The 22,808-nt window shown below is 54.5% G+C and overlaps 5 protein-coding genes across 5 annotated transcripts; 2 read left to right on the top strand and 3 right to left on the bottom strand.

Annotated features, from left to right (window-relative positions):
* Positions 1 to 224: 224 nt before the first annotated feature.
* J4E84_006399 (uncharacterized protein) lies at positions 225 to 1,963 on the bottom strand (the record flags this gene model as incomplete). Its single annotated transcript, XM_049388988.1, has 3 exons — positions 225 to 1,418; positions 1,480 to 1,796; positions 1,849 to 1,963. 3 exons carry the CDS (start codon positions 1,961 to 1,963, stop codon positions 225 to 227), a joined length of 1,626 nt encoding a protein of 541 aa, XP_049243262.1.
* Positions 1,964 to 2,399: 436 nt separating this feature from the next.
* Positions 2,400 to 3,125, bottom strand: J4E84_006398 (uncharacterized protein; the record flags this gene model as incomplete). Its single annotated transcript, XM_049388987.1, has 1 exon — positions 2,400 to 3,125. One exon carries the CDS (start codon positions 3,123 to 3,125, stop codon positions 2,400 to 2,402), a length of 726 nt encoding a protein of 241 aa, XP_049243261.1.
* Positions 3,126 to 3,786: 661 nt separating this feature from the next.
* On the top strand, positions 3,787 to 6,507 carry J4E84_006397 (uncharacterized protein; the record flags this gene model as incomplete). The annotated part of the gene is made up of 2 exons (XM_049388986.1): positions 3,787 to 4,536; positions 4,588 to 6,507. 2 exons carry the CDS (start codon positions 3,787 to 3,789, stop codon positions 6,505 to 6,507), a joined length of 2,670 nt encoding a protein of 889 aa, XP_049243260.1.
* Positions 6,508 to 11,003: 4,496 nt separating this feature from the next.
* Positions 11,004 to 12,769, bottom strand: J4E84_006396 (uncharacterized protein; the record flags this gene model as incomplete). The annotated part of the gene is made up of 2 exons (XM_049388985.1): positions 11,004 to 12,643; positions 12,691 to 12,769. The coding sequence occupies 2 exons, from the start codon at positions 12,767 to 12,769 to the stop codon at positions 11,004 to 11,006; spliced, it is 1,719 nt and encodes a 572-aa protein (XP_049243259.1).
* A 260-nt stretch (positions 12,770 to 13,029) lies between these two features.
* J4E84_006395 (uncharacterized protein) lies at positions 13,030 to 13,936 on the top strand (the record flags this gene model as incomplete). The annotated part of the gene is made up of 4 exons (XM_049388984.1): positions 13,030 to 13,053; positions 13,102 to 13,286; positions 13,334 to 13,752; positions 13,803 to 13,936. 4 exons carry the CDS (start codon positions 13,030 to 13,032, stop codon positions 13,934 to 13,936), a joined length of 762 nt encoding a protein of 253 aa, XP_049243258.1.
* Between the last annotated feature and the right edge of the window lie 8,872 nt (positions 13,937 to 22,808).

Below are 22,808 nucleotides of genomic sequence, written 5' to 3'. Positions count from 1 at the left end.
TCCTGGGACAGGGTCACAGGAATGATGTGTTACTGGCGGAAATGGCAGGGGCCGTATGCATATCTGGCGTTTTGGGGGCATGTCTATTGCGGTTTCGATTCAGCGGTCTATAAACATCATACTATGTACATTACGCTCCATCCAGAGCCGCATCTTGTTTCACGCTCTGAAGGATACGAATTAAAGTACGTGTAGCATGCAAAGACGGATCCAACACACCACTTCTATTCCCAAACATTCGAGAAGAGATCATCGCTTCCGCCACCGAACCCTCCTGCAGGCTTACTTTGAGTAGTCGTGGTGTGGGTTGTGGTAGTCGTCTGCGTGGATGTGGTAGGTGCGGCACTGCTCCAACCACCGAAATCGTCGTCTTGGGTTACTTGTGGTGCGCCCCAGCCGGGGGTCGTAGGCTGAGCGTGCGATGCCGTGGATGGAGCTGCGGGCTGGCTCGGAGCAGAAGAACCCCAGACGTCATTGCTACCCCAAGCGTCCATGTTCGAGAATCCTGAGTAGTTAACGGTCGCAGGGGCAGGGGCAGCTTTGGGGGCGGGTGCTGGTGCTGGTGAAGACAGGTTGAAAGCTGAGCTCGCTTGTGGCGATGCGAGTGGTGGGGAAGTGACCCTTGGTGCAGGTGCCGGTGCAGAGGGCATAGACAGATCCAGAAGATCGTTCATGCCGCTTGCTGCGGGAGCTGCAGCCTTGGATGGGGCAGGGGATGAGAAAGCGCTGAAGTCAGCCATACCACCTGACGGACTCATTGTGCGGCTTTGCGACTGGGTCTGGGGAGCAGGCTTGGAATCAAAGAAGTTGCCGCCACCACCAAACATGTTGGAGGAAGAGGTTGAAGGAGGTGACTTTGCGCTGGAGAAGCTGTCGAGGCCAGAGAAAGGTGAGGGTTTAGCTGCCGGAGCAGGGTTGAAAGACAGACTGCTAAAGGCATCGTTCATGCCACCAAAGGCCGACTGTTGGGGCGATTGCTGTCCTTGGGGTGACGGCAATCCGCCGAATGAGTCTTGACGTGCATGCTGCTGGGGCTGGGGTGGTGCGGCAGGCTTGGAAGCGTATAGCGATAAGATGGACTGCTTGAGATCTGGTCTCGACGGCGCCGCTGCAGCAGGGCCTGTGCTAGATGGACGAGATGGTGCCGCAGAAGACGACCCGCCGAGGAAGTCCAATCCCAGCAATGAATCGCCTGCCTTGTTCTGTTTCGGTGGGGCTGCCTCTGCCTTGGGAGGCCCTCTGGCTGCAATCGGGGGTCCGGTGCTCGGTCGCTGAGGAACGGGGTCGTCGCCGAAAAGGTCGATGGTTGGCGGCGGCTGCGCTTGTCGCGGGGGAGGAGGAGGCTGGCTGGAGCTCTGAGCTAGGCGTTGCGATGCGGAGCGTTCTATTTGGACCTTCTCCTGAACCTTCTTCAATGGCTATACTTTGTTAGTTACCATCTTGTGCTAATGTCTTGCTGTCCCGGCCTGGCCCACTCACGATATCGTCATCGTCCGCCTCCAGAGTCGAGGGATCGGGCATAGGTCCCTCCATGACCCATCGCTTCGACTCGTACTTTGTGCGAATGAAGTTCTCAATCTTTGCCTCGGACGGCACATGGCCAGGCGCCAGTTTCGACTCCCAGTACTTGTTCGCTCGCGCATTGCCCCATTTCAGCACGCTCTGGAGTTGCTCGTCGGTCCAGGTATCGAGGTCGACCGACTTCACTTTGCTGATATGTGTTCCCATGCCACGGTGGATGCCCGAGCACCGAATGCAGATGAAGACGCCCAAGTTCCAGCTGGCCCATCGTGGGTCTGCAGTAGCTGTCAGTAAAGGCGCATTATACGTAGATCTTCGATAACTCACGTTTGTTCCTCTTGCAGTCGGAGCATGTCTTGTTGCCCTCAAGCTTCACCAAGTTCTTGAGCGTGGCGCGATTCTGTTCCGCCCGATCAGCGGCAGGGTTGGGCCGTCGCGACATTGTGGGGTAGGATGTCGTGTGCGGAGTTCGTGTTGGGGGTGCCGAGTCGTATTTCAACGCGTGTGTCTAAGAGAGCGCAGTAATAACTCGCGAGGGCACGTGTCAGTCGAGGGTGGAAGTGGGTGAGTGGGGTTAGGTTGTCTCATTCGTGCCTGAAGCGTTTGGTTTCTCACCAATGACGCTCGCCTTGGCACTCGATACCGCCATCTCACATGTCAGGGGTTTGGTTTGGGCTGCAAGTCGTTCCAAGTGTTGGAAAAGCAAGATAGGTAATTGTCTCTATGTGATGTCGTATTTGTATGACAAGGACAACCCTGCTTGGACTGAACGCATCGCTGCTTGGAAACGCCTCCCCGGGTATCACAATGGTAATGCTACAATATAGTACATGCGCTGACCACCAGAAAGCCTGTTATATGCAATGCAGTTATGAAAATCAAGCGGGACGGAACCTCCAGTCGTCCCAGTCTTCGTCGTCGGACTCGCTCTCGCCATCTTCTTCGATGGTTTGAGGCGCTGGCGCAACGCTCTCTGCCTTGACTGGTGCTCCAGACGTGGATCGCAATGCTTCCCTCTGTTCCCGTAGCCGCTTCACCCTCTCTTCAAGGCCTTCCATCTCCTCGAATTCGTCTTCGAGCGCCCGCGCAGCATCCTCTTTCTCGCCCTCCATCTCCTCGTCCCTCCTTGCGCGTTGTGCACTCTGGTCTTCTCGTGCTTGTGCGGCGATCTGGGCGGCTGTCATGGGCGCGGCCTCGATGACAGCGCCCGAGTAGGCGGATCGAGTAGGTGGTGGTGGCATAGGCTTTTCGGCGTTCATCTCGTTCAAGAAGGCATCGAGCTCTGCTTGGGCTGTGGGATCGAGTTGGGGCTCAGGCGCCTTGGGTGCCTCTGGAGGCTGGGTATCTGGCGTTGGCGCGCTTTTCTGGTCTGCTGTCGGCGCGGCTTCTTCTCCATCTTGTGCAGCTCCAGCATCGAAGAAGCCCGCTGGTACGCCAGCCTCTTCCTCGGTTCGCGTGCGTTTCCTCTCCTCCACGGTCTCGTCTGTAGCCTTGCGCTTTTTCGACGCGGGTGCCGTCGCAGGAGCTGCCGATTGCTTTTGGGGCTTTTGCGCCTGCTGCCGTGCTGCGCGCTGTTGTCGCAAAAGAGCTCGTGCGTCGGCCATGATGGTGCAGGTGGTTCTTGCTCTTTTGGAAATATGGGTCGTCGTGTATGTGCCTATAGTCTGCGATGCCGCCAGTGTTCTTGTTCTTGTTGAGACTGGCTGGCGCTGCTCCCAGTAGCTCTGACGCCAGCCGCGCAAAGGGTCCACAGCTCGCTAGTGGCCAGGATTACGGCAGCCAAGGCGTCGGCAAAACGCTGTGTCAAAGCTCCACCTCCTCACTGACACCACTCAGTCCGACACCACACGACACATTGCGACTCCCACTGGCAACCCGCGCCCGCCCACTGCTATCTTCTAGTGCGCTCACGACCCAGCGCATGCATTGAGCTTCCATCCCTCGCGGCTGACATCTCTTTTGCGCCCACGCACCGCGCGGCACCGGCTCCGCATTCGGCAGGTACGCGCAAGAGGCAGTTGCGACTCATAACCGGCAGTCGCACAACGCATCGCGCCTTCTGTCTGTGCAGTTGGGCAGGAGCGCTCGCTCGCGCTCGTTTACTAGTTAGAGGCGGCTCCATACTTGGTGTCCGTCTGTCCGCAGTGCGACGCGCGTAAGGCAGGATTGGGGCTTCCGTAGAGACTTTTTGAATCTTGTTCCGCAATAGCATAAGCTGCACTCGTGGTATCGTCTATATTGAGCCCATCACCCGTGTCCGACACCATGGCCGGTAAGCAGACACCATCTACGCGCATCCGTCGCATCAAGCCACTGAGTCGCGCCCCTCATGGCACCCGCACCACCACGCGCACGCCCATCCCCAACCCTCACACTGATGCTGATATTGCCACTGCAGACGAGATCCGCCGCTCCGGCCGCGCCAACAAAGGCCACCACACCAAGAATGCAGATTCCCTCGACGAGCCCTCCCCCGCTCCCAAGGCCAAGGCGCCACCAGTTCCGGAGAAGAAGGGACAGGCGCAAAGCAAGAAGGGACAAGCAAAGGCACAGTCACAGCGCGCGCAGTCGACGCAGTCCTCCCAGCAAGATGAGGAAGAGGAGGACGCCATCATCCGCTGTGTCTGCGGCGACCAGCGCGACATCCGCGGACGCCAGATGATCTGCTGCGACAGCTGCGAGGCCTGGCAACACAACAAGTGCCTCGGCCTCCCCGAGGGCGACTTCTGGGAGGGCAAGAACTACTACTGCGAGCAATGCAGGCCCGAAGACCACACCGAGCTGCTCGCTGCCATGGCGCGTGGAGAGAGACCGTGGGCGCGCAAGAAGGGCTCCAAGCCTAAGCCCCGCCCCAGCGACGTCAAGCAGGAGGCCGTCTCCGAGAAGGCCAGCACGCCTCAGCAGTCGGCCACGCCCTCACAAACCGCTCAGGCCCCCGCTGAGGCTCCCACGCCCACGCCTGCTCCCGTCACTGTGCCTACGCCAGAGGCCTCCAACGGACATGCAGAGTCAAAGGTATGTCGTTTTACACTAAACAAACTGTCGCACGCTCACACATGTGAACAGGAGACGAGTCAGCCACAATCGCCACTTGGTGAGAAGCGTCGCCATGAGCCTGCCACTGAAAAGGCCAACGCGAGCAAGAAGCGCAGAAAGTCCAGCCACCACGAGAGCAAGCCTACCCCTCAGTCAGCCCCAGTCGGCGACATCGATTCGCTCCCGCAAAACCAAAAGGCTGTGGCAGAGAAGCTTCGGGACACACTTGCACCGTTGATCAGCACCGCCTCGGAGACCAGGGGTTTCCGCATACCGGATGGGCAGACTGCCAAATCCCTCGCCACCAAGTACACTCTCGAAATGAGCCATGCCGCTTTCAATCTCTACGGCGAACCTACTGGATCGTCTTCGCCATACTTCACCAAGATTCGTACCATCATGTTCAATGTCAAGAAGAACACGGTGCTCGTGGATCGCCTCCTTTCTGGAAGCTTGAAAGCTGATGATCTGGTCAGTATGGAGGCTGAAGAGATGGCGAGCGAGGACAAGCAACGTGAATACGCAGCCATGCGCGAAGCGGCCGAGAAGCAGATGATCCTGACTGAGGAGGCCGGACCGCGACTACGCAAGACTCACAAGGGCGAGGAGATTGTCGGCGAAGACAACTTCGAGAACGACCATGATGACTTTAAGCAGCCCACACTCCGCGAACGAGAGAGCATCACCGAGGACACTGCGATGCAGTCACCATCCGGAACACGCCCTCCAGAGAGTCCCGCCGGTGCATCACGAAGACCTACAGAGATTGACACCGCCCAGTCTGAGCACGCACGACGAGCATCGGCCAACTTCGACATCAACTCTGTGTTTGACAAAGTTCGATCGCCGCAGCATGATCAGCAGGCCTTCCTACAGCGTCGCCAAAGCTCAATGCACATGCAAGACAAGCCTCCGGCTGCAGTTGATGACGCCGACGTCGACCGTTTACTCAAAGACGAAGACAATGATGTTGAGATGTCAGGATACTCCTCGGACCCGACTGTTTGCTGGCAGGGCTCCATCAACATGCAGTCAATGGAGCCTTTCGATGCGGTCGCTAGGTTCGTCGCTGGTGGTGACTTTGGTCAGATTGTGCCGTGGGAGAAGCTGCTGACCAACACCGTGGCGATCCAAGGACGCATCGAGAGCGCAAAGGGAAACGACTATATCCAGAACATCGGCCACACCGAGAGCCATGAAGTTTCCATCCTGGCCGTCAGCCCTGTTACAACGGATGGACGCACCATCATGGACCATCTGTACGAGTACTTCCACTCACGCGGCAGATGGGGAGTAGTACCTGTCGAAGACAACGACATCCTGCGCGACCTCTACGTCATCCCCATTGAGGAGGGCGGCAGCAACCTCCCTCCTTTCATCGACATGCTCGAGTACTGCACTATCGAGACCCCTCGCAAGGAACACATGTTAATCCTAGCCATGGTTGCCAAGCTTCCCGAGATCAAGCCTCAGCTTCCACCTACCCAACATTTCGAGCGATACCCAGAACAAGAGATTGCAACTGGTCAAGTCGCCCCGCCTGTTCTCAACAACGGCCCATCGCCGCTTAGCAACCCTCACGCACCTCAGTTCTCGCCTGTCAGTGCTGCCTACCCATCAGGCCAATACGGCAATCCTTTCGCCGCACCGCCTGCAAACATGGTCCCAGTCCAACAACCCACGCCACCCGTCAACGGCCCGCCACACCACCAGATCCCCAAGGCACTTGAAATTCTCGGTCCATACATCGATGCGCCAGTCATTGTTACGATCTTGGGATCTAGTTTGTCCCAAAACTCTGTAGTCTCGGAACTGCAGATGATCAACCTGAGGCATATCGTCGAAACGGTGCCTGAGGCGCGCGACAACATCACAGTGCTTACGAACCACCTCCGCTCAAAGACCGAGTCGAATGGCCAACAGCAGGCACAGCCATCTGGGGCCCCGTAGGTAAGGGTATCAGGTGCGCTGGCCTCTTTGCGCATTCACATGCGCTGAATTCGAGAGGAGGAGCGATGCTTTTCAGGTTCGGTGTTTTGGGGCGCTTGGATGGATGTACAGGGTTTCTTGTAGCAAGGCAGGGCGAGGCCGGGATGCGGAATTGTGGGCGGCGCTCTCTTTCTCCTGTATTTGATACCCACATGTGGTGTACCCTGTTTGTCCCATGCGATGAGGCAGAGACGGTTTCTGCCATCCATTTACCTCATTGCTTACGTGTACGCTCATTGCTTCTTTCTGTTCAAAATACACATACTGTTTCGTTCAAAATGATGCCTCCTCGCACTGCTTTGTGTAACCTGGCTAGCTGATGGTGGTGGTGCATGCTATGCAGTGTCAGGCCTCCAGCTAAGCCTTTTCTCCCCAGGTGATCTCTTGAGGCCATGCGGTAAGCGAGATTGACAGTTCGCTGTAATCTACGGTTTTCTGGCCCTTTCGACTTTTCTTACTATATGTAGTAATGCAACAACCCCTCCTTCGTCTACCCTTGTCCGACTTACACTCTCATCGGTGACGAACCTTAATCCTCGCCCCGTTCACCGGCATATCTGCAAGCAGACACCCACACACACAGGCATCATACCTACACCTACCTACCTGGGTACACAGGAATGCGCAAATCACCCCTCTTTGTGACCATGACGCAGCATGCAGAAGAGCGCATAAGGTGCATTTCCGCATCCCCGATGTCTTCTCATGCACCTACAATCTACACTCTTCCCCCAACCTACTCGATACAGTGCGTTGAGCTTCTTGGCACCGGAATGGCGCATATGCGGGTTGTGTCCATGCCACATCCATAGATCCATACCTTTGCCCCAAGTTACTGCTTCCGGTATATTGAGTGTGTTGGCACGGGGTGTAACGTGTGATGCAACGGAGGTGCGCGCATGTATGCTGTGTAACTGTCGCTTTGACTAGGTAGATTGATGCCTAAATATGCCGGCTGTGCATGGCTCGCAGGAGGAGCTACGATCAACAGTTTACTTAAAAGTTGCTGAATACAGTAGAATTGGCGGGGTAGGGACGGGGAGGGCAGACGCTGTGTAACTGTTGCGTGACTATTGACGTGGGGATACATAACGAATATGGTCGAACTGCAGGAACTACAATCAACACTTCACCTGGGAATTGCTGTGTTGAGTAGAATCGGCGGAGTAATGACGATCGCACATGTTGTGTTAGTGACTACTGCGGTGTTCCGTCAACCGGCAATGTGGAACGCAGTCATCGACACGCGGCTTTAACATTACTCGCAATGGTGTGTTGAATGTGTGGAGGAAGTACAAAAAGTGTTGAAAACGCGGTGTCACACTCTGGGAATCAACGGTTAACGAGGAACCTGCTAGATACAGTAGATTCCAATCTCTAGCTCGCTGGTCTGGGATAGGCAAGGTGGTATTAGGAGGGCACAGCAGATGAGGGGACTTGGCATACCTACCTAGGTACTCATGCATGCACGTCGACCTCGACTTACATAGTGTCACGCTGTAATCGATGGCGAGCCAAAGACTTTCCTGATGAAGTATCTTCGCAGCTGCAGCTCGATGGCCTGAAGCGGACAAGGAGGTAAATGGAGGTACAGGGAGGTACAGAAGACCGGAAGTGAAGCAGTGCATGGAGAATTTTATGCGGGCATCTGTCTGTAATCGATGGCCAACCGTGAACTTTCTACATGAAGTATCTTTTCACCTGCAGCTCGCTGGTTCAGAACATTGCACGGTGAGACCAATACTTCCAAGGTTCACAGAAGAAGTACAAACGAGAGGCAACCTAGACCCGAGGTCTCGGGTCGTCACCTCGTGGCCCTTACTTCACTCGCGGCCACCGCGATCAACAGCTCCCTCACAAACATACCTATCCGAGTAACCCAGCCCTGTCTGGCGGCCGCCATTGGCTCCACAGGGCCAGTGCCCTTCCTGTGGGTGGAATCGACAGTTTTTGCAAACCTTCCCAACGGGGTCGCCAACCCTGCCTCGCACTTGCGATTGGCCCTGTAGGGCCAGTAGCGGCTCCACACTGCCCTGTTTGCCAAGACTGCCGTGATCTACGACCGCTCGCGCGAATTACCGCATGCGGTGCCTATCCCTGCCGGCGACGCTGCCATTGGTTCCACAGGGCTGGGAGCCCCGCAGTGCCCTTTCTGCCGCCATCGATGGTCTCTCAGTAGTTGCCTAACGGGGAAAGCCGTCCTAGGGTCAGGATTGCGATTGGCTCGCAAGCGTCTCGCCGGTGTCCCACGCACGGGAGAGTGACCGGCAGGCGTATGTTGACATGTGCGATGCCAACGCAGCACCATACAGTTTACGCATCGTACTTTGCACTTCGCATGCAGGGAAGCGGATTAAGACGCAAATAGCGGAAGATCAATATTGCATCTAGACTCCTTCGACGCCGCTCGACTCTGGAGCGCTCAGCTCGCGTACCTGCGGATCCATGTATCCACGTATCCATCCTCTTGGAGATGTCGAGGGAATGCCTCATCATTTGCGCCAGAGTCGGGAGCAACATGATGAAATGAGTCAGACTTCCAGCACATGACAGAAACAGAATGAGAAAGAGAACAAGATCGAGACCGAGATTCAGGGCCCTCGCGCCGTCGTCATGAGCTGTTACTCTGACCTACACTACACCCACTAGCACCCCCATACGCACTGCTCGAGCAGAACCCCCCAACGCGAACGCGAGACTATCATCAACACCTCCTTCAGCAACTACTGCATGCAGTTATTTCGTATTCGTAGAAGAAACAACGCAGCTAAAGCAAAACCACCGACCGCGAACAACCGCACACACCGATGTTGCGCGGCACCTTCCCTTAGCGTAGTCCTCATGTAATCAGTAATCGGAGCCAAAGCGAAAGCGAGCCTGGGCACGGTTCTTTGTAAGATACCCGCTCCTACCACACGAGACTGCGAACAAACCAACGCACTGGTACGCTACTCCTTCCTTTATCTCGACTCCGGATACGAAGATAGGGTTTTTGGCGGAAGGGAATGCGAATGCGGTGCTGTGATCGATGGATTACTTATTTGGGGAGGTTTAGAGGTTAGGCACAGTAGGTTAAGGTGTGGAGAATGAGGCTATGGCGTGGGATTCCGATGATTACTTATTTTTCTTGGAGGTAACGTGTCGGTGGATACAGGGGTCACCCACGGCGAAGGATGCGAATCCGATGCTGGAATCAATGGATGGGCGTGGAATTACTATAGTTGGGCAGTTGGAAAGACAAGATTAGTGATAGAGAGTTATTGTCCCTGCGGCGATCGAGGGATCATGGATGTAAGGTTAATAGCGCCAGGGAAGGTTTGGGTATGAGTACGGTGGAGACGTGGGAAGGATCCGAAAGCGAGAACTTTGATTGGAACTGTGACTCCGAATGAGAATGAGAAACAGAACGAGAGGCTGTGATCGATGGATATTAAGATAACTTCCCATCGCGGTAAGCAGTGACGCCGTAGAACGCAAGAACGAGAACACTAAGGGAAATAACGAACGCGAAGGACACCTCGTAAACACGAGCTTAGGCCAAGGAAAAGTATCGCCGTGAATACATGCAACCTCCACTCAGGTCCCACCTGCATCTCATCTCATCTCATCTCACCCGATCTCTGCCGTCCCCACTCACTCCACTCAGCCCGACACCAAGACCGACATTTCTGACGAATAAATCGACGGTATCGACGTTGCCAGTCCCAAGTAACACGCTCTCATGGAAAAAGCGAAAGTACTGAGTGATGATGTATCTTGAAACTCAAAAGCGAACATCCAATTAACTTTCTCGGACAATTTTACATATCTTCCATTGAACTACAAACATACTAACGATCAAATAACCATCGTGCCACCACCAGCACCAACATCACCCCCAACTCCAACCTGAGGCTCAGAAATGTATATAGAACAACCGTTACCTATTCTGAATCAGTAACTGATCAGGGTGATTTGTTCATTGTCCTTTTCATCACCGCCTCGCTCATACCCAGACCGAAGAATCTGATGAAGTAACCTCAACAGAGGCGTGCTCCACCAAATTCTTTAATATCCCTTCAAGCATCAAAGACGAGTAAACCACCTGTAGGGGTTATGTCGCATTCAACGCTTTTTCGGGACTACTCTTGTTGGGGGGACAAGGGGTAGGATGAGTCCGATTATCAGTTGCATACATCTCTTACGAGTTGTATGTTGGGTCTGGGGTGATGGGAAGAGTAGTTGGAGGAAGGAGAAGGGGAGGTGGAGGGGATTATATACGTGTTGCAGGATGTGCGTGGGCGTGGGTGAGCATGTGGGGATGAGACTTACGCGGACGTATGATGAAGAAGGGGATTATAAGGCGTACCAGTGGTACAATCCTGCAGAACCAAACTCTGAGAAACACCAATATGCAAGTCTTATCTTGATAACATCGATGTAAGTTGAACTTCAGTGTATGTATTGTGCATGGGTATCTACTCTTTCAGATAACTCTTCAAGCCCTCTTTCCCTACATTCATCGCTCGCTCAATCTCGGCTTCTTCTTCGCGTAACCTGCCTTTCCCATAGGCTAGATCGCGCTCTTGCTTTCTCTTTTCCTCACGAACACGCCTCTCACGGTCTGCGAGCGCTTTCTCGCGCCGTTCACGCTCGGCCCACTTCTTCGCGCGTTCTGCTTCTTCTTCGGCGGAGTAGACGACGCCTTCGGGTGCGGGTGGTAGCGTGGAGATGTATGTGTTGATGAGGCCTTCGCGTGTTGATGGCGGGAGGGATATGTAGCAGAGATCGCTTAGTACGGCGGAGGGTAGGGTATCGATGGTTGTGGAGCGGTTGAGGAGAGCGAGAGGCTGAGCCCGTAGGAGCGCTGACAGATCGGATTTCAGGTCGGATGATCGCATGGCCAGACGCTTAATGTGGTCGCGGTACAGCTTCTCCTTGTCTTTGTCTGGGAGCTTGGTGTCCTTGAGCTCAGGTTCTTTCTTGTATTTCCGGCGAAACTCTGGCCAGTAGAGCTTTGGTGTGGCATGTTTGTCGAGGAAGGCCAGGTACGGTATCCGAGGGTCTCGTTTCGCTTGCCGGGCTTTCTCTTCCTTGAGAAACTGGGCTTTCTCACGCGACCATTCGTTGAAGCATTCTTTACGCGCTGCCATGTTCGGTAGAGCCTTGTATCGGTCGTCGTCAAATAACACACCGTCCTCTATGATCTTGTCCCAGGGTGCGAATGGGCTGACTTTGGTATCTTCGAGGAGCTCCTTGAACAGCGCTTTGCAGTCTTCTTCGGACAAAGCAGGCTCCTCCTCGTCGAATTGATCGTCGTAGCCCTGGTCCATCTCCATCTCCTCCATCTGTGCCAGTTGCCATGCAAGATCGTCATCTTCCTCGGGTTGTAGGTCTCCAGATGGCTCTTCGGTGCGCTGTCGTTTCTGTGCATGCCCTGACGCCTCGCCCTCATCGTCCGTGACTTCAACCTCTTCATATTCCTCATCGTTCTCCATACCCTCCTCACCGTCCACTTCGACTATTTCCACCTCCTCTTCCGCTTCTGCGAGCTCGGCCTCAATCTCGGCCATAGCATCGTTCTCCTCTTCCACGTCGCTTGGCTCGCCCCGTTCCCTGCGTTCCTTCTTTTCGCGCTCCTTCCGATCGAACTCGATAACGGCAGTCATGACATTTGGCGGGAACTTCCAGAAACTTTCATTCGTGTCCTTGTTCCACACAAAACGTCGTCCGAACTTTGTCTTGACCAGAACCCATGGCGCGCAGTCTGGTATGTCCTGGCGATGCTTTGGCCTATCATCGCGGTCTCTTCTTCGGTCGTTGAAGCTGTTCTGCCCTCCGCGCATGCCTCCACGATGCCCACCTCTTGCTTGTTGGTGCGCCCCGCCATGTTTGGGGAATTGCTTCGGCGCGCTCGCGAAGATGAAGTCGTTGATTGAAGGCTGAGGCTGAGAGGCAGTTTGCGCTGTCTGACTATCGTGGCCAAGGCCGTAATTCGAAGGCGCGTTGTAGGGTGCAGGTGCAGGCGGCGGCGTTGGATTGTGGTATTGCGGGATCTCTGCAACAGGTCGCGTATATGTCGACTTATTCAATTCGGCATTGTAGTAGTACGAGTGGCCTGTAATGTTAGCGGAAGCATATGACGCAAGTAGGAGCTATAGCTACCTGAAGGCGCCTTGTGCTCGGTCCAGCCTGGAGGAAGCGGTGCAGCTGGTGCAGGCGGTCGCACCGGTATGTCCGACATTGTGATGTCGGGTGCAGCGCGGAATTGAAGCTATTCAACTCTTGCGAAAAGAGTTGGGGATGGGAAAGTTGGTGTTGCAGCGCGCGCTCCAAAAAGTGGTCGGCGCCAAGCAGCGTGAATCGCCGACGCGCTGCGTAGGAGCTTGTGCCTGGAGCTTCCATCAACACCAGCCCACGCCCCGACTTCCCCGCCGCCTTCTCCCTCGCCCACTGCTGTCTACACCCCCAATACCACCCAGACTGCCAGAGTAGACCGCAATCATGTCACGGAGATACGACTCCAGGGTACGATATACCCGCAACTACGGCCAGGACACTGCTAACGGTGCATAGACGACCATCTTCTCCCCCGAAGGTCGCCTCTACCAAGTCGAATATGCCCTCGAAGCCATCTCGCACGCCGGAACAGCGCTAGGCATCTTGGCCCAGGATGGCATCGTGCTCGCCGCAGAGAGGAAGGTCACCAGCAAGTTGTTGGAGCAAGACACATCGGCCGAGAAGCTGTACATCTTGAACGAGTGCGTGGACCGCCAACATCATAATACCATGACTAATGTGCTTCCAGTAACATGATCTGCGCTGTAGCAGGAATGACCGCCGACGCCAACATCCTCATCAACTACGCCCGTCAAAACGCCCAACGTTACCTCCTCACCTACAACGAAGACATCCCGTGCGAGCAGCTTGTCCGCCGCTTATGCGATCTCAAGCAGGGTTACACGCAACACGGAGGTCTCCGACCGTTCGGTGTATCATTCATCTACGCAGGATGGGACCCCCAGCGCCAGTTCCAGCTCTACCAGAGTAACCCCAGTGGCAACTACGGCGGCTGGAAGGCTACCAGTGTCGGCGCGAACAATGCCTCTGCGCAGAGCTTGTTGAAGCAGGACTACAAGGAGGAGTGCGATTTGAAGGAGGCATGCGGCCTCGCAGTCAAGGTGCTCAGCAAGACCATGGACTCGACTAAGCTGAGCAGCGAGAAGAGTACGTTCATCATCTCATTACTATCCCGGGAGAGTACTAACAATGCACAGTTGAGTTTGCGACAGTAGGAAGGACAAAGGAGGGCAAGATCTACCACCACCTGTGGGGAGCGGACGAGATCGATGCTCTGCTGAAGGAGCACGGCCTGGCCAAGGCTGAGGACACCGAGATGTCCGAGACATGAGCAACACGACCAATGCACGATATGAACAGGCGCAACGGAACGGCCTCTGCATGATAGACGAGGCTTGTAGTATACCATATCAGGTGAGAGCTATGTGGCATCTCGTAGCGAATCTCACTTCATCATGACCCGTTCGCTGTGTAGACCCGACGTAATCTCTCTCTCGCTGACACGTGCATCCAATGGAAGCCTCCAGAGCTGTACGGGGCAGTCGCATGTGACGGCAAACGCAGCTGCCTCTTCTGTTGTTACCTTGACACCTTCCCCACGCACGACATCAACTCAAGAACTTCAATTCCTCCGCCATGCATCTCCCTCACCTCACACCATCCAGTCCCGTCCCAATCTTATTGCGCTACCATTAGCTCCATTACCAGCTGCATCGCCTATCGCACTCTGTAAGCATCAAGATGCCTACACCCATCCTACGGCCCACCTCCAAGTCCCCAAGCGGTGCCGCGCCGTCGTCATCCTTCCTACGTCTGCTCCTCGACGAAATCAGGTCACAAGATGGCCCTACAAAGGATACGCCCCGACCGCCCCGACCAACACTCAGGAGCCTACAGATCCCACTTTCGCGCTTCATAACTCAGCCAGATGCCACTGGGGAGGATATCGACCCCTCCAAGTCGCCACTTCTCTTCTGCGACTCTGATATATCGTCCATGCCTTCACCTGCTGAGCCTCCGACTTCGGCAGTGACTTCAGCTTCAACTGAGACGACGGTTCCGAGCTCAGCGCTGACGGACTCAACTGTGCCTTCAGATCAGAGTTCCTGGGTCACGTGTCGTACGTACATCCAAATTTTTGACCATACCCAGGCGCTGACATTGCGAAGCACGCAAGCGAGGGAGAAGCCAAGAGACAGCCCGGCGACAACATCAGACCAAAAAGCTGCGGAGCGACTCACCAAAACAAACCCTGGCGCCTACAATACCTCGGTCAGGAACACCTGAACGACACGACACGCGAAGGTATACGTCAGGGTCCCCTGAACCCCCTGAGACCCCCAGCTACCTAAGACCACTACACTTGATGGATACGAGCGACGAACTCAGGCACGACATCTCCATATACAAGAATCCCCATGGCGACGACTGGAAGAGGAACGCGCTGTGCAGACACTGCTTCCAGCGCCGCGGCACCTTCAACAGAATCATGACGCATGGCTACGAGGCGTGCGGTCGTGAGGAATGTTTAGATAGCCACTACTGGGAACCTACTCCTGGGCCTTATTACTAGGATATACGCGCTGGACGCGGTGGTTATAACGAGATTGGATCAAATGAACTGTTTTCCTTGCTATGACACTTCTTGTGAGTGATTAACTACATCCCGTACCGCCATCTGCAAGAACATTGTTTCAAAATACATTTTTCAGGTTGAGGTATACATTGTCTAATGCCGTAGCAACTTATCAACTTTCAACAGCATGTATGCAGCAACCCGCAACCCAAATCCCACCCATCCCCAGCTTCGCCGCACTCACCATGAAACTCCACCCGCCCATCACCCTCCCAACTTCCCAACCATTTAGTTATGAGGCTCAGATGTTTTCAGTTTCGGACTTGTGGATTCCCTCCTTGGAGAGATTCCTGTCCATCTGTCGTTATCATCACCGCCTCCGATGAACTGTCGGCCTGTTGAGTTCGAGTCCATCAAGGACACTTATCCAGAACCACGCATTCTAGCCAAGTAAGAAAGGGGCTTTGAGTAGTGTGTTTCTTGGTGGCTGTGGCTGCTCAGGCATATTGGGTTTGGACAGAGGCGCCCCGGAAGATTTTTTCGGTGTTCTGCCACCGAATGATAGGAAGAAACTGCTGAGTCCTGGAAGGAAAGAGATGAGTTGGGGAATGAGCGGGCTTTTTATATTCTCGGGTGTTGAGTGTAGCGCGGTACGACCACGGAATGGACTTTCAAGCGGGCGAGAGATGTGCGTCGTGTTTGTAACGAGTAGTGTGATGCCGTTCCTCGGTTGTGATCCACTCCTTCCGTTGGTACGGCGATGTTGCAAGGTGATGACCCAGTCACAACGTCCGCCATGCACACCTGGTTGCAACATTCCCTGCACAGATGTACTACGCGCTCCAATGAGATATGTTGCAATTATCAAACTAATTCTTCCGAGGCTGCCTTCTTGTTGCATCCCGAGGTCGCATTAACCGCAACCATACGCACCACATGCGTCACCGTTTCCTTTCCGATAGTTCCTAGGACGCAGGAGCGACAACCCCACCAACGAACTGTCAATCATGAAATCACGACACCTGCATCTGCGGACCCCTTGTCAGCAGCAAACAGAAGGCAAAGGCAAAGGAAAAGGCGAGGAGTTAAAGTCACATCACAGCATCACAAGCAAAAGGCAGAGGCAAGAGGGGAAAGAAAGTTGCCATTTCGCGCTCTCGCACTAATCTGAACATGCAGGAAAATGTAGCCCAATAAGTGTTCTAGGCAACAGTAGAGAGACACCGTCAATGCATCCGAAGACACTCTGGGCTCACGCTGGTACAGGGCAGTTGATCTGCCCGCGCCTGATGGCTGCACATGCTATGAGGAAGCAAGGCAGAGTTTCTTCCTAAGGCGCGGGCTTCGTATCCCTCAGTAGCCCTCATGTTAGCATGTCACCGTGCACTGTGCAAAGAAAGGAAAGGAAAGGGCGAAAACGAATGCAAGTGGGATGAAGGAGAAAAGATGGTGTTGAGGGCGAGGACGGGGTTTTGTAGGGGGCTTGGGGCGGCGGGCTTCTTGCCAGTGTTCAGATGCGCTTGCTATGGCACTGAGGGTGGCTGCTCGTTTAGATGGCATGGGGGCTCTTCAGATGGCAAGTGGCACGCGTTGGGGAAGAAGGGCCTGATGGTTCGTGGCAGGAGTGGTTCACGATGAAGGCACGATTTGGGGTATGGAGAAGGGGAGTATGGTCGTATGGCAGGAATAGGGCTGCATCATGGAGTTTGATTGTCACGATTCGTGGGTTGGGAAAGCATGAGTTGCTAGCTATGATACACATTCTAGATTTCACGCATTCTTGTGGAAGGCGACGTTTTGGAGATATCGTCTAGCTAACATTCTGCTTGTATGATTATATGCTGTGGAGTGTGTTCTATTGTGCATCGCTATGTATATCTCAACTGCGCATCACTCGAACGAGCACCAAGTATTCCATCGAACAAGAGTGATCACAATCACAGTCGGTAAAGTCAGTGTACTTCGCGCATGTTAGCAGGAAATAGAATGAGGAGAATCGTTTAACAAGACTTGCATGGATAGACACTGCTCTATTTGCTCGATGTCATGGATGCACAACCAGCTCATGGGCTGCGAGCATTGAACCAGGAACTGCGAGATCCCCTTCAAAACTCTAGACTTGTGATAGTTTACAACTAGCATGACATACGGAAGTAGTTTTAATTCGAATGGTTCCAAGTCTAAAACCCGAGCAAATTATCAACGCCGCATCGCTTACCTCGTTATCCGCGGCTTTCCAGTCAATGGGGCATACTCTGCTTTGAGCCTGATTGATAAGAACAGCCATTATAGGGCGTATGGACCAAAACCGAGCTTTGATGACTTAATTGACATCAATGAGGCGGACTACTACACATGTATCGAATGCGCAACGCCTTTCCCACCACATCGCCATCCACGACAAATCCAGAGAGACATGCATCAGCCATTCCATCGGCGGCGTACTCGGGTATTATTTGCGCGCTCAAGGCGCTACCTAGAAACGTCTGGAAGAAGGGCTTCATGCTTGCTTTTTCCTTACTAACGCCCGCCATCTCCCCTAGTGCATTTCCCACGTGGTGCCGTTATTGCGGCAGTCCGAATATGCATGTCAGAAGCTTACATCTGATATCATCTCTACACTGAAACAACTACACCTATGTAAGCAGATGTACTGTTACAAAGCGTCAACATGTTGCGTTCTGCTTTCAAAGCGAGGAAGAAGCGCCTAATGGTCTCGGGCGGGGACTGGAGTTAATGACAATCGTGGTGGGCAGGTGCGCCCTCACTCGCCAGTTGCACAACAACTCCAACGCAATCGGTGGCTGCAACGGAATTCAACACGTAGATACGGCATGCTACCTTCTGCGAACGTTTGAAATGGGCAACGTGAGGTCGAAAGACGTTATCACATAGCAGTTTCCAGGGACCAGGGCAAATGCTTTTCCGAACGGATGGTTTTGCTAATTACGGCCCGCTAGTCTTTTGCATCGGCAGGTCTTGCGCCGATCGCGGCAATTCAAGGGCGAAGACATGAATCGCACCGTCGGAAGCACTGTCGGAAGTACCGTCGGAAGGCCGCTCACGAAAGACGACGGTGTTGTATCTCCAGATCGATGAGTGCATCTGCCATGGAATTCATCGTCGGCACTCGCGCGTTAAATCCGCATTACATACCACCATGCTGATCAACATGTTCATGTCAGAACCCTAGCAGATGTCTTAGCCGGATGACGCACATACGCACCCCAGCAATCTAGACAGACTGGCGCCGTTATGGCAGAAAGACGCCACCCCACTCTGCGCACGAGTGGCTCCAGAGCCTTTGGGCCGATCGCCGCGGCGCGGTTTGAAAGCTTAGTCGAAGCGCGATGTCTGCTTCTAGTATACAGTATCCCTTCGTGCCGCAGTTTTTCCACCTCATTCCTTCGCCTGTTGGACCTGCATCGCGTCGCATAATCAGAGTTTGTCATCAGGGGTTCTTTGAGAACCTTAGCGAGTTATATCCGAGCGGCAACTAGTCATTTCCTGAGTGGAGCAGTTTCTGAAAGATTGGCGTGTCGTTGGTGATTTTGGTACTCGTCGGTCCTTGCGTTTCATTCCAACACCTGTAGCGACGGCGAGACTCATCAGAATGGAGTCGAAGGAGAGAACGAGCCTAGGCTCTGCGCACGAACAACATGAAGACAGCGCGTCAAGCGAGTACGAGAAGAGAGGAGTATCTGCTGCCGACATCGACGAAGAGAAAGCTGATGGTCATGACGGAGCTATGCCGTCTCCAACGAAGGAGAATGACGCAACAGCTGAAAGAGGCCACAGCCAGAGCAGACGTTCGCAAGACGGAAGGAGTCTGAAGACTGTCAGATCGCATCACTCGAGAGCTGGAGGAGATGGCTACACATGCCTCGACGCAGAAGCCAATGCCAAAGGCCCAAACAACTCCCGACCCGGACCTGTGACAGAGCAACCGTACCTCGTGACCTGGGATGGTAACGCCGACCCAGAGAATCCACGGAGCATGGGCAAACTACGAAGATGGCTCATCGTGTTGATATGCGCCAGTAGTTCACTATGCGTGTACGTCATCAACTCCATATACGAATCGTTGCACGCGCACAAACTAACGATTGCTAAATGTAGGACATGCACCTCATCGCTATATACGTCGACGTATAGTCAGCTGGAGCCTGAGTTTGGGGCCTCGCGCCTAGTTTGCACGCTTGGTCTATCTATGTTTGTTGCGGGACTCGGCGCAGGACCGATGATTCTAAGTCCACTCTCGGAGGTGCGTACAGCTGCCGGGAATTAACGGCACTTCGCTGTACCCGTGATCGACTAACATGATCCAGTTCTATGGTCGAAGGCCAATCTATATCTGCTCATTCACATTCTTTCTCATCTGGATGATACCATGCGCCGTGGCACAGAACATCCAGACGATGTTGGTTGCGCGCTTCTTGGACGGCCTAGCTGGCTCAGCCTTCCTCAGTGTTGCTGGAGGGACTGTTGGTGACATGTTCGGGAAACACGTCAGTACATTCGATGCTCGCTAGCCGTCTATATCTGACGTAAGTGTAGGAGCTATCTGCACCTATGATGGTCTACACAGCCAGCCCGTTCGTTGGGCCAGAGGTAGGCCCTCTGATAGGAGGCTTCATCGTGGAAAATACTACATGGAGATGGTAAGTGCTTATTCCAGGCCCACTATCCCCACCTTGCGACACTGCACCTGCAGCTGCGATGGCGTTGGCCGAGCTGGCAGCATCTACCCCTGATGCTCGTATCGAGTGTGCTGTCGATCATCTCTTGCGGAGAATCGGCGATTTGTTGACACGCAATCAGGTGTTTCTATGTTCTCATCATCTGGTCTGGAGTTCAGGTAAGGTTGTGCTGCACACCATGTGTACCAGAGACTAATGCTAGTCTGGTAGCTTTGCCTAATCGTTCTTTTCGTGCCTGAGACGTACCACCCCGTTTTGCTCCGTCGAAAGGCGATTCGACTGCGAAAAGAAACCGGCAACCCAGAGTGGATAGCGCCCATTGAGAAGATGGACAGATCTATCGCCAAAACCGTGCTGTGGTCATGCATCCGCCCGTTTCAACTTCTTTTCTTCGAGCCTATGGTGGGTCTCCGCGCTTAGTGAGACCGTGATTGGTGGACTGACTGTTGTGATCTAGTGCTTGAGTCTTTGCATCTTGTCGGCAATCTTGTTGGGTATCCTGTACCTCTTCTTTGGCGCCTTTCCTCTCGTATTCGGCAACAATCATGGCTTCAGCATCTCGCAGGTTGGACTCGCATTCTTGGGTCTGTTGGTTGGGATGCTCGCGGGTGTCTCCACGGACCCTTTCTGGAGAAGAATATACGGCAGGCTCGTGCGGCAACGCGAGGAGCAAGGAGGCGAGCCCGGAGGTTCGGAACCTGAATTTCGGCTCCCTTCGACTATTGTTGGGGCCTGGGTCGTCCCTGTCGCACTCTTTGGTAAGCCGCTGCATGGCCTCGCCTCGAACAAGCTTCTAATCACACGTATGCAGGGTTTGGGTGGACGACATACTCCTCAGTAAGTTTAGAATTTACTGGCATGGAAGATTCCATGGCTAACATCCCGGCTTCCGCAGGTTCACTGGATAGGTACGACATCATCGTGCATATTGTCCAGTCGCAATAACAACTGACCATGACACTGCAGTTCCAATTATCTTTTCAGCAGTATTTGGCCTTGGGTAGGTTTTCTTCTTTCAGACGCTTCAGGTGTCGTCGATGAACAGCTCACTGACCGTATTCCGTGACGTAGTGTCATCTGGGTCTATTCAGGGGTCTTTACATTCTTGGTGGAAGCTGTAAGTCCCACCACGCACCGAAGTCGGACCAGGCTCTTGGGTACAGAGATAGTGACCTCGCCGAACAGTACCCTGTCTACGCTGCATCGGCTCTCGCGGCCAACAGCTTCGCGCGGTCGTACTTTGCTGCGGCTTTCCCGTAAGCTAGCACCAACGTTGGGGCAGACTTCATTACTAATTAACGACATAGACTATTTGGTGTTCAGATGTACAACAGTAAGTTCCTAGGACGCACACCATGATGAAAGAGCGGTCACTGATTTGGAAAAGATCTCGGCTACCAGTGGGCAACTACTCTACTTGCGTTCCTTGCGCTGGCCATGGCACCGTAAGAGACCCAAGAGAATGGTCGTGGGAACCACTAACGTATATTGTTGCAGATTTCCAATCTTGTTCTTTCGATATGGCAAGCGGCTCAGGGGAGGCAGTCGATATGCATCAGCATAGTGGGCATGGAAGCGACGCGAGGGCATGTGGCAGACTTGACTGGAAGAGGACTAATAATAGCGAGTGACACGGCAGTTTGATGCGAAAGAATTTTATTGAATCAAGGAATTTGCGCCCACACGTGAGACCACATGAAGCAGGATGGCCGGGCCCTTGTGCGACGGAACATGAGCGCCACGAGGGCGGCCACGCCAGCTCGAGGGACAACGGATGCACAAGAGACGAAAGCGGCTGCGGATGGTACCGTTGCCGGGGGCGGTGCACCGGCGTGCGAGGAAACGTGGTCGGCAGGCCAGAGACACGGTGAGGGAGACAGTGAGGGCACACAGCGCTCGCGAAGCGTAGCGAGTGATGATAGTTGGTGATACGAGCGCGCCCATAGGCTGGGGATACGCCAGTGAGAACCAATGCCAAGGCCTCGCATCCCACACTGCATGCATGCCTCATAGCCGAGTTTGAGGCACGTTGGGCATGCCGGCTGCTTGCTTTTTGGGGATGCGCTGTGTGGCATGAGGTGTCGCGGTGGGAATTGCGAGTGACTGGGCAGGGCCGTCTGCAGCAGGGTGCCCAATCTGCAAAGATGGACTGACCACGATCCACCTATGTATTGACGACGATCATGTGGCAGACAGCAGCCCCAGAGTGGCTGAAGGGCTAGCGACGTCAAATAGTGAAGCAGAAGTGCGTGACTGCGGGCTAGCGGCCGGCCAAGCAAGCGGCTTACCGGTCGACAGGGACCGAGGCAGCTGCGTGGGCTGCACCTTCCAGCAAACCTCGAACAGCCAATTGCGGGGAATCGCATCTGCGCGCATCTTGCAGCGAGCTCCAATATACCGCACACGACCAGCGCCCGACGCCGCGAGCCCACTCTCAACTGCACACAGCGCTGCAAGTGCCCTGGCCGCTCGTCAAGCCCAGCAGCGCCTCCATCGCCTCGACCGCGCGCTCCGTCGCGACTCGTAGCCGGCCTCCCCAGACGATCATCTCCCATCGCCCATCGCCATCGACATCGCTGTCGCCCATCGCACCTGCCCCAGCGCTGACCGTGACTGCACGCGCTGTATCACCCCACTGCCCTATCGTGTCGCGCCTTCCGCGCTCGACGCGACGCCGCACCCGTGACTGCCACGCTGCTGCTCTCACCTCCCGCGGGCTCACTGAACGAACCCCGGCACCGCTCGTAGAACCACACTCGACTCCCAGCAGCATGGGCAGCGCGTCTCGGTAGCATCTCGCTATCAAACATGGTTCTGTGTGCTCCTGGAATGCTCCCTCGATTACATGGACCCCGGCCCCGTACCACAATAGCACTGTCCCATACCTGTCCGCCGGATTGAGAGCCCTTCACTCTCTGGGTCCCCTG

The sequence above is a fragment of the Alternaria hordeiaustralica genome (genome assembly GCF_023758085.1).
Source record: "Alternaria hordeiaustralica strain BMP 2776 chromosome Unknown scaffold_12, whole genome shotgun sequence".
In the NCBI taxonomy this organism is placed as follows: Eukaryota; Fungi; Ascomycota; class Dothideomycetes; order Pleosporales; family Pleosporaceae; genus Alternaria; species Alternaria hordeiaustralica.
The sequence above is the reverse complement of the archived record's forward strand: the minus strand, read 5'-3'. Positions and strand labels throughout refer to the sequence as shown.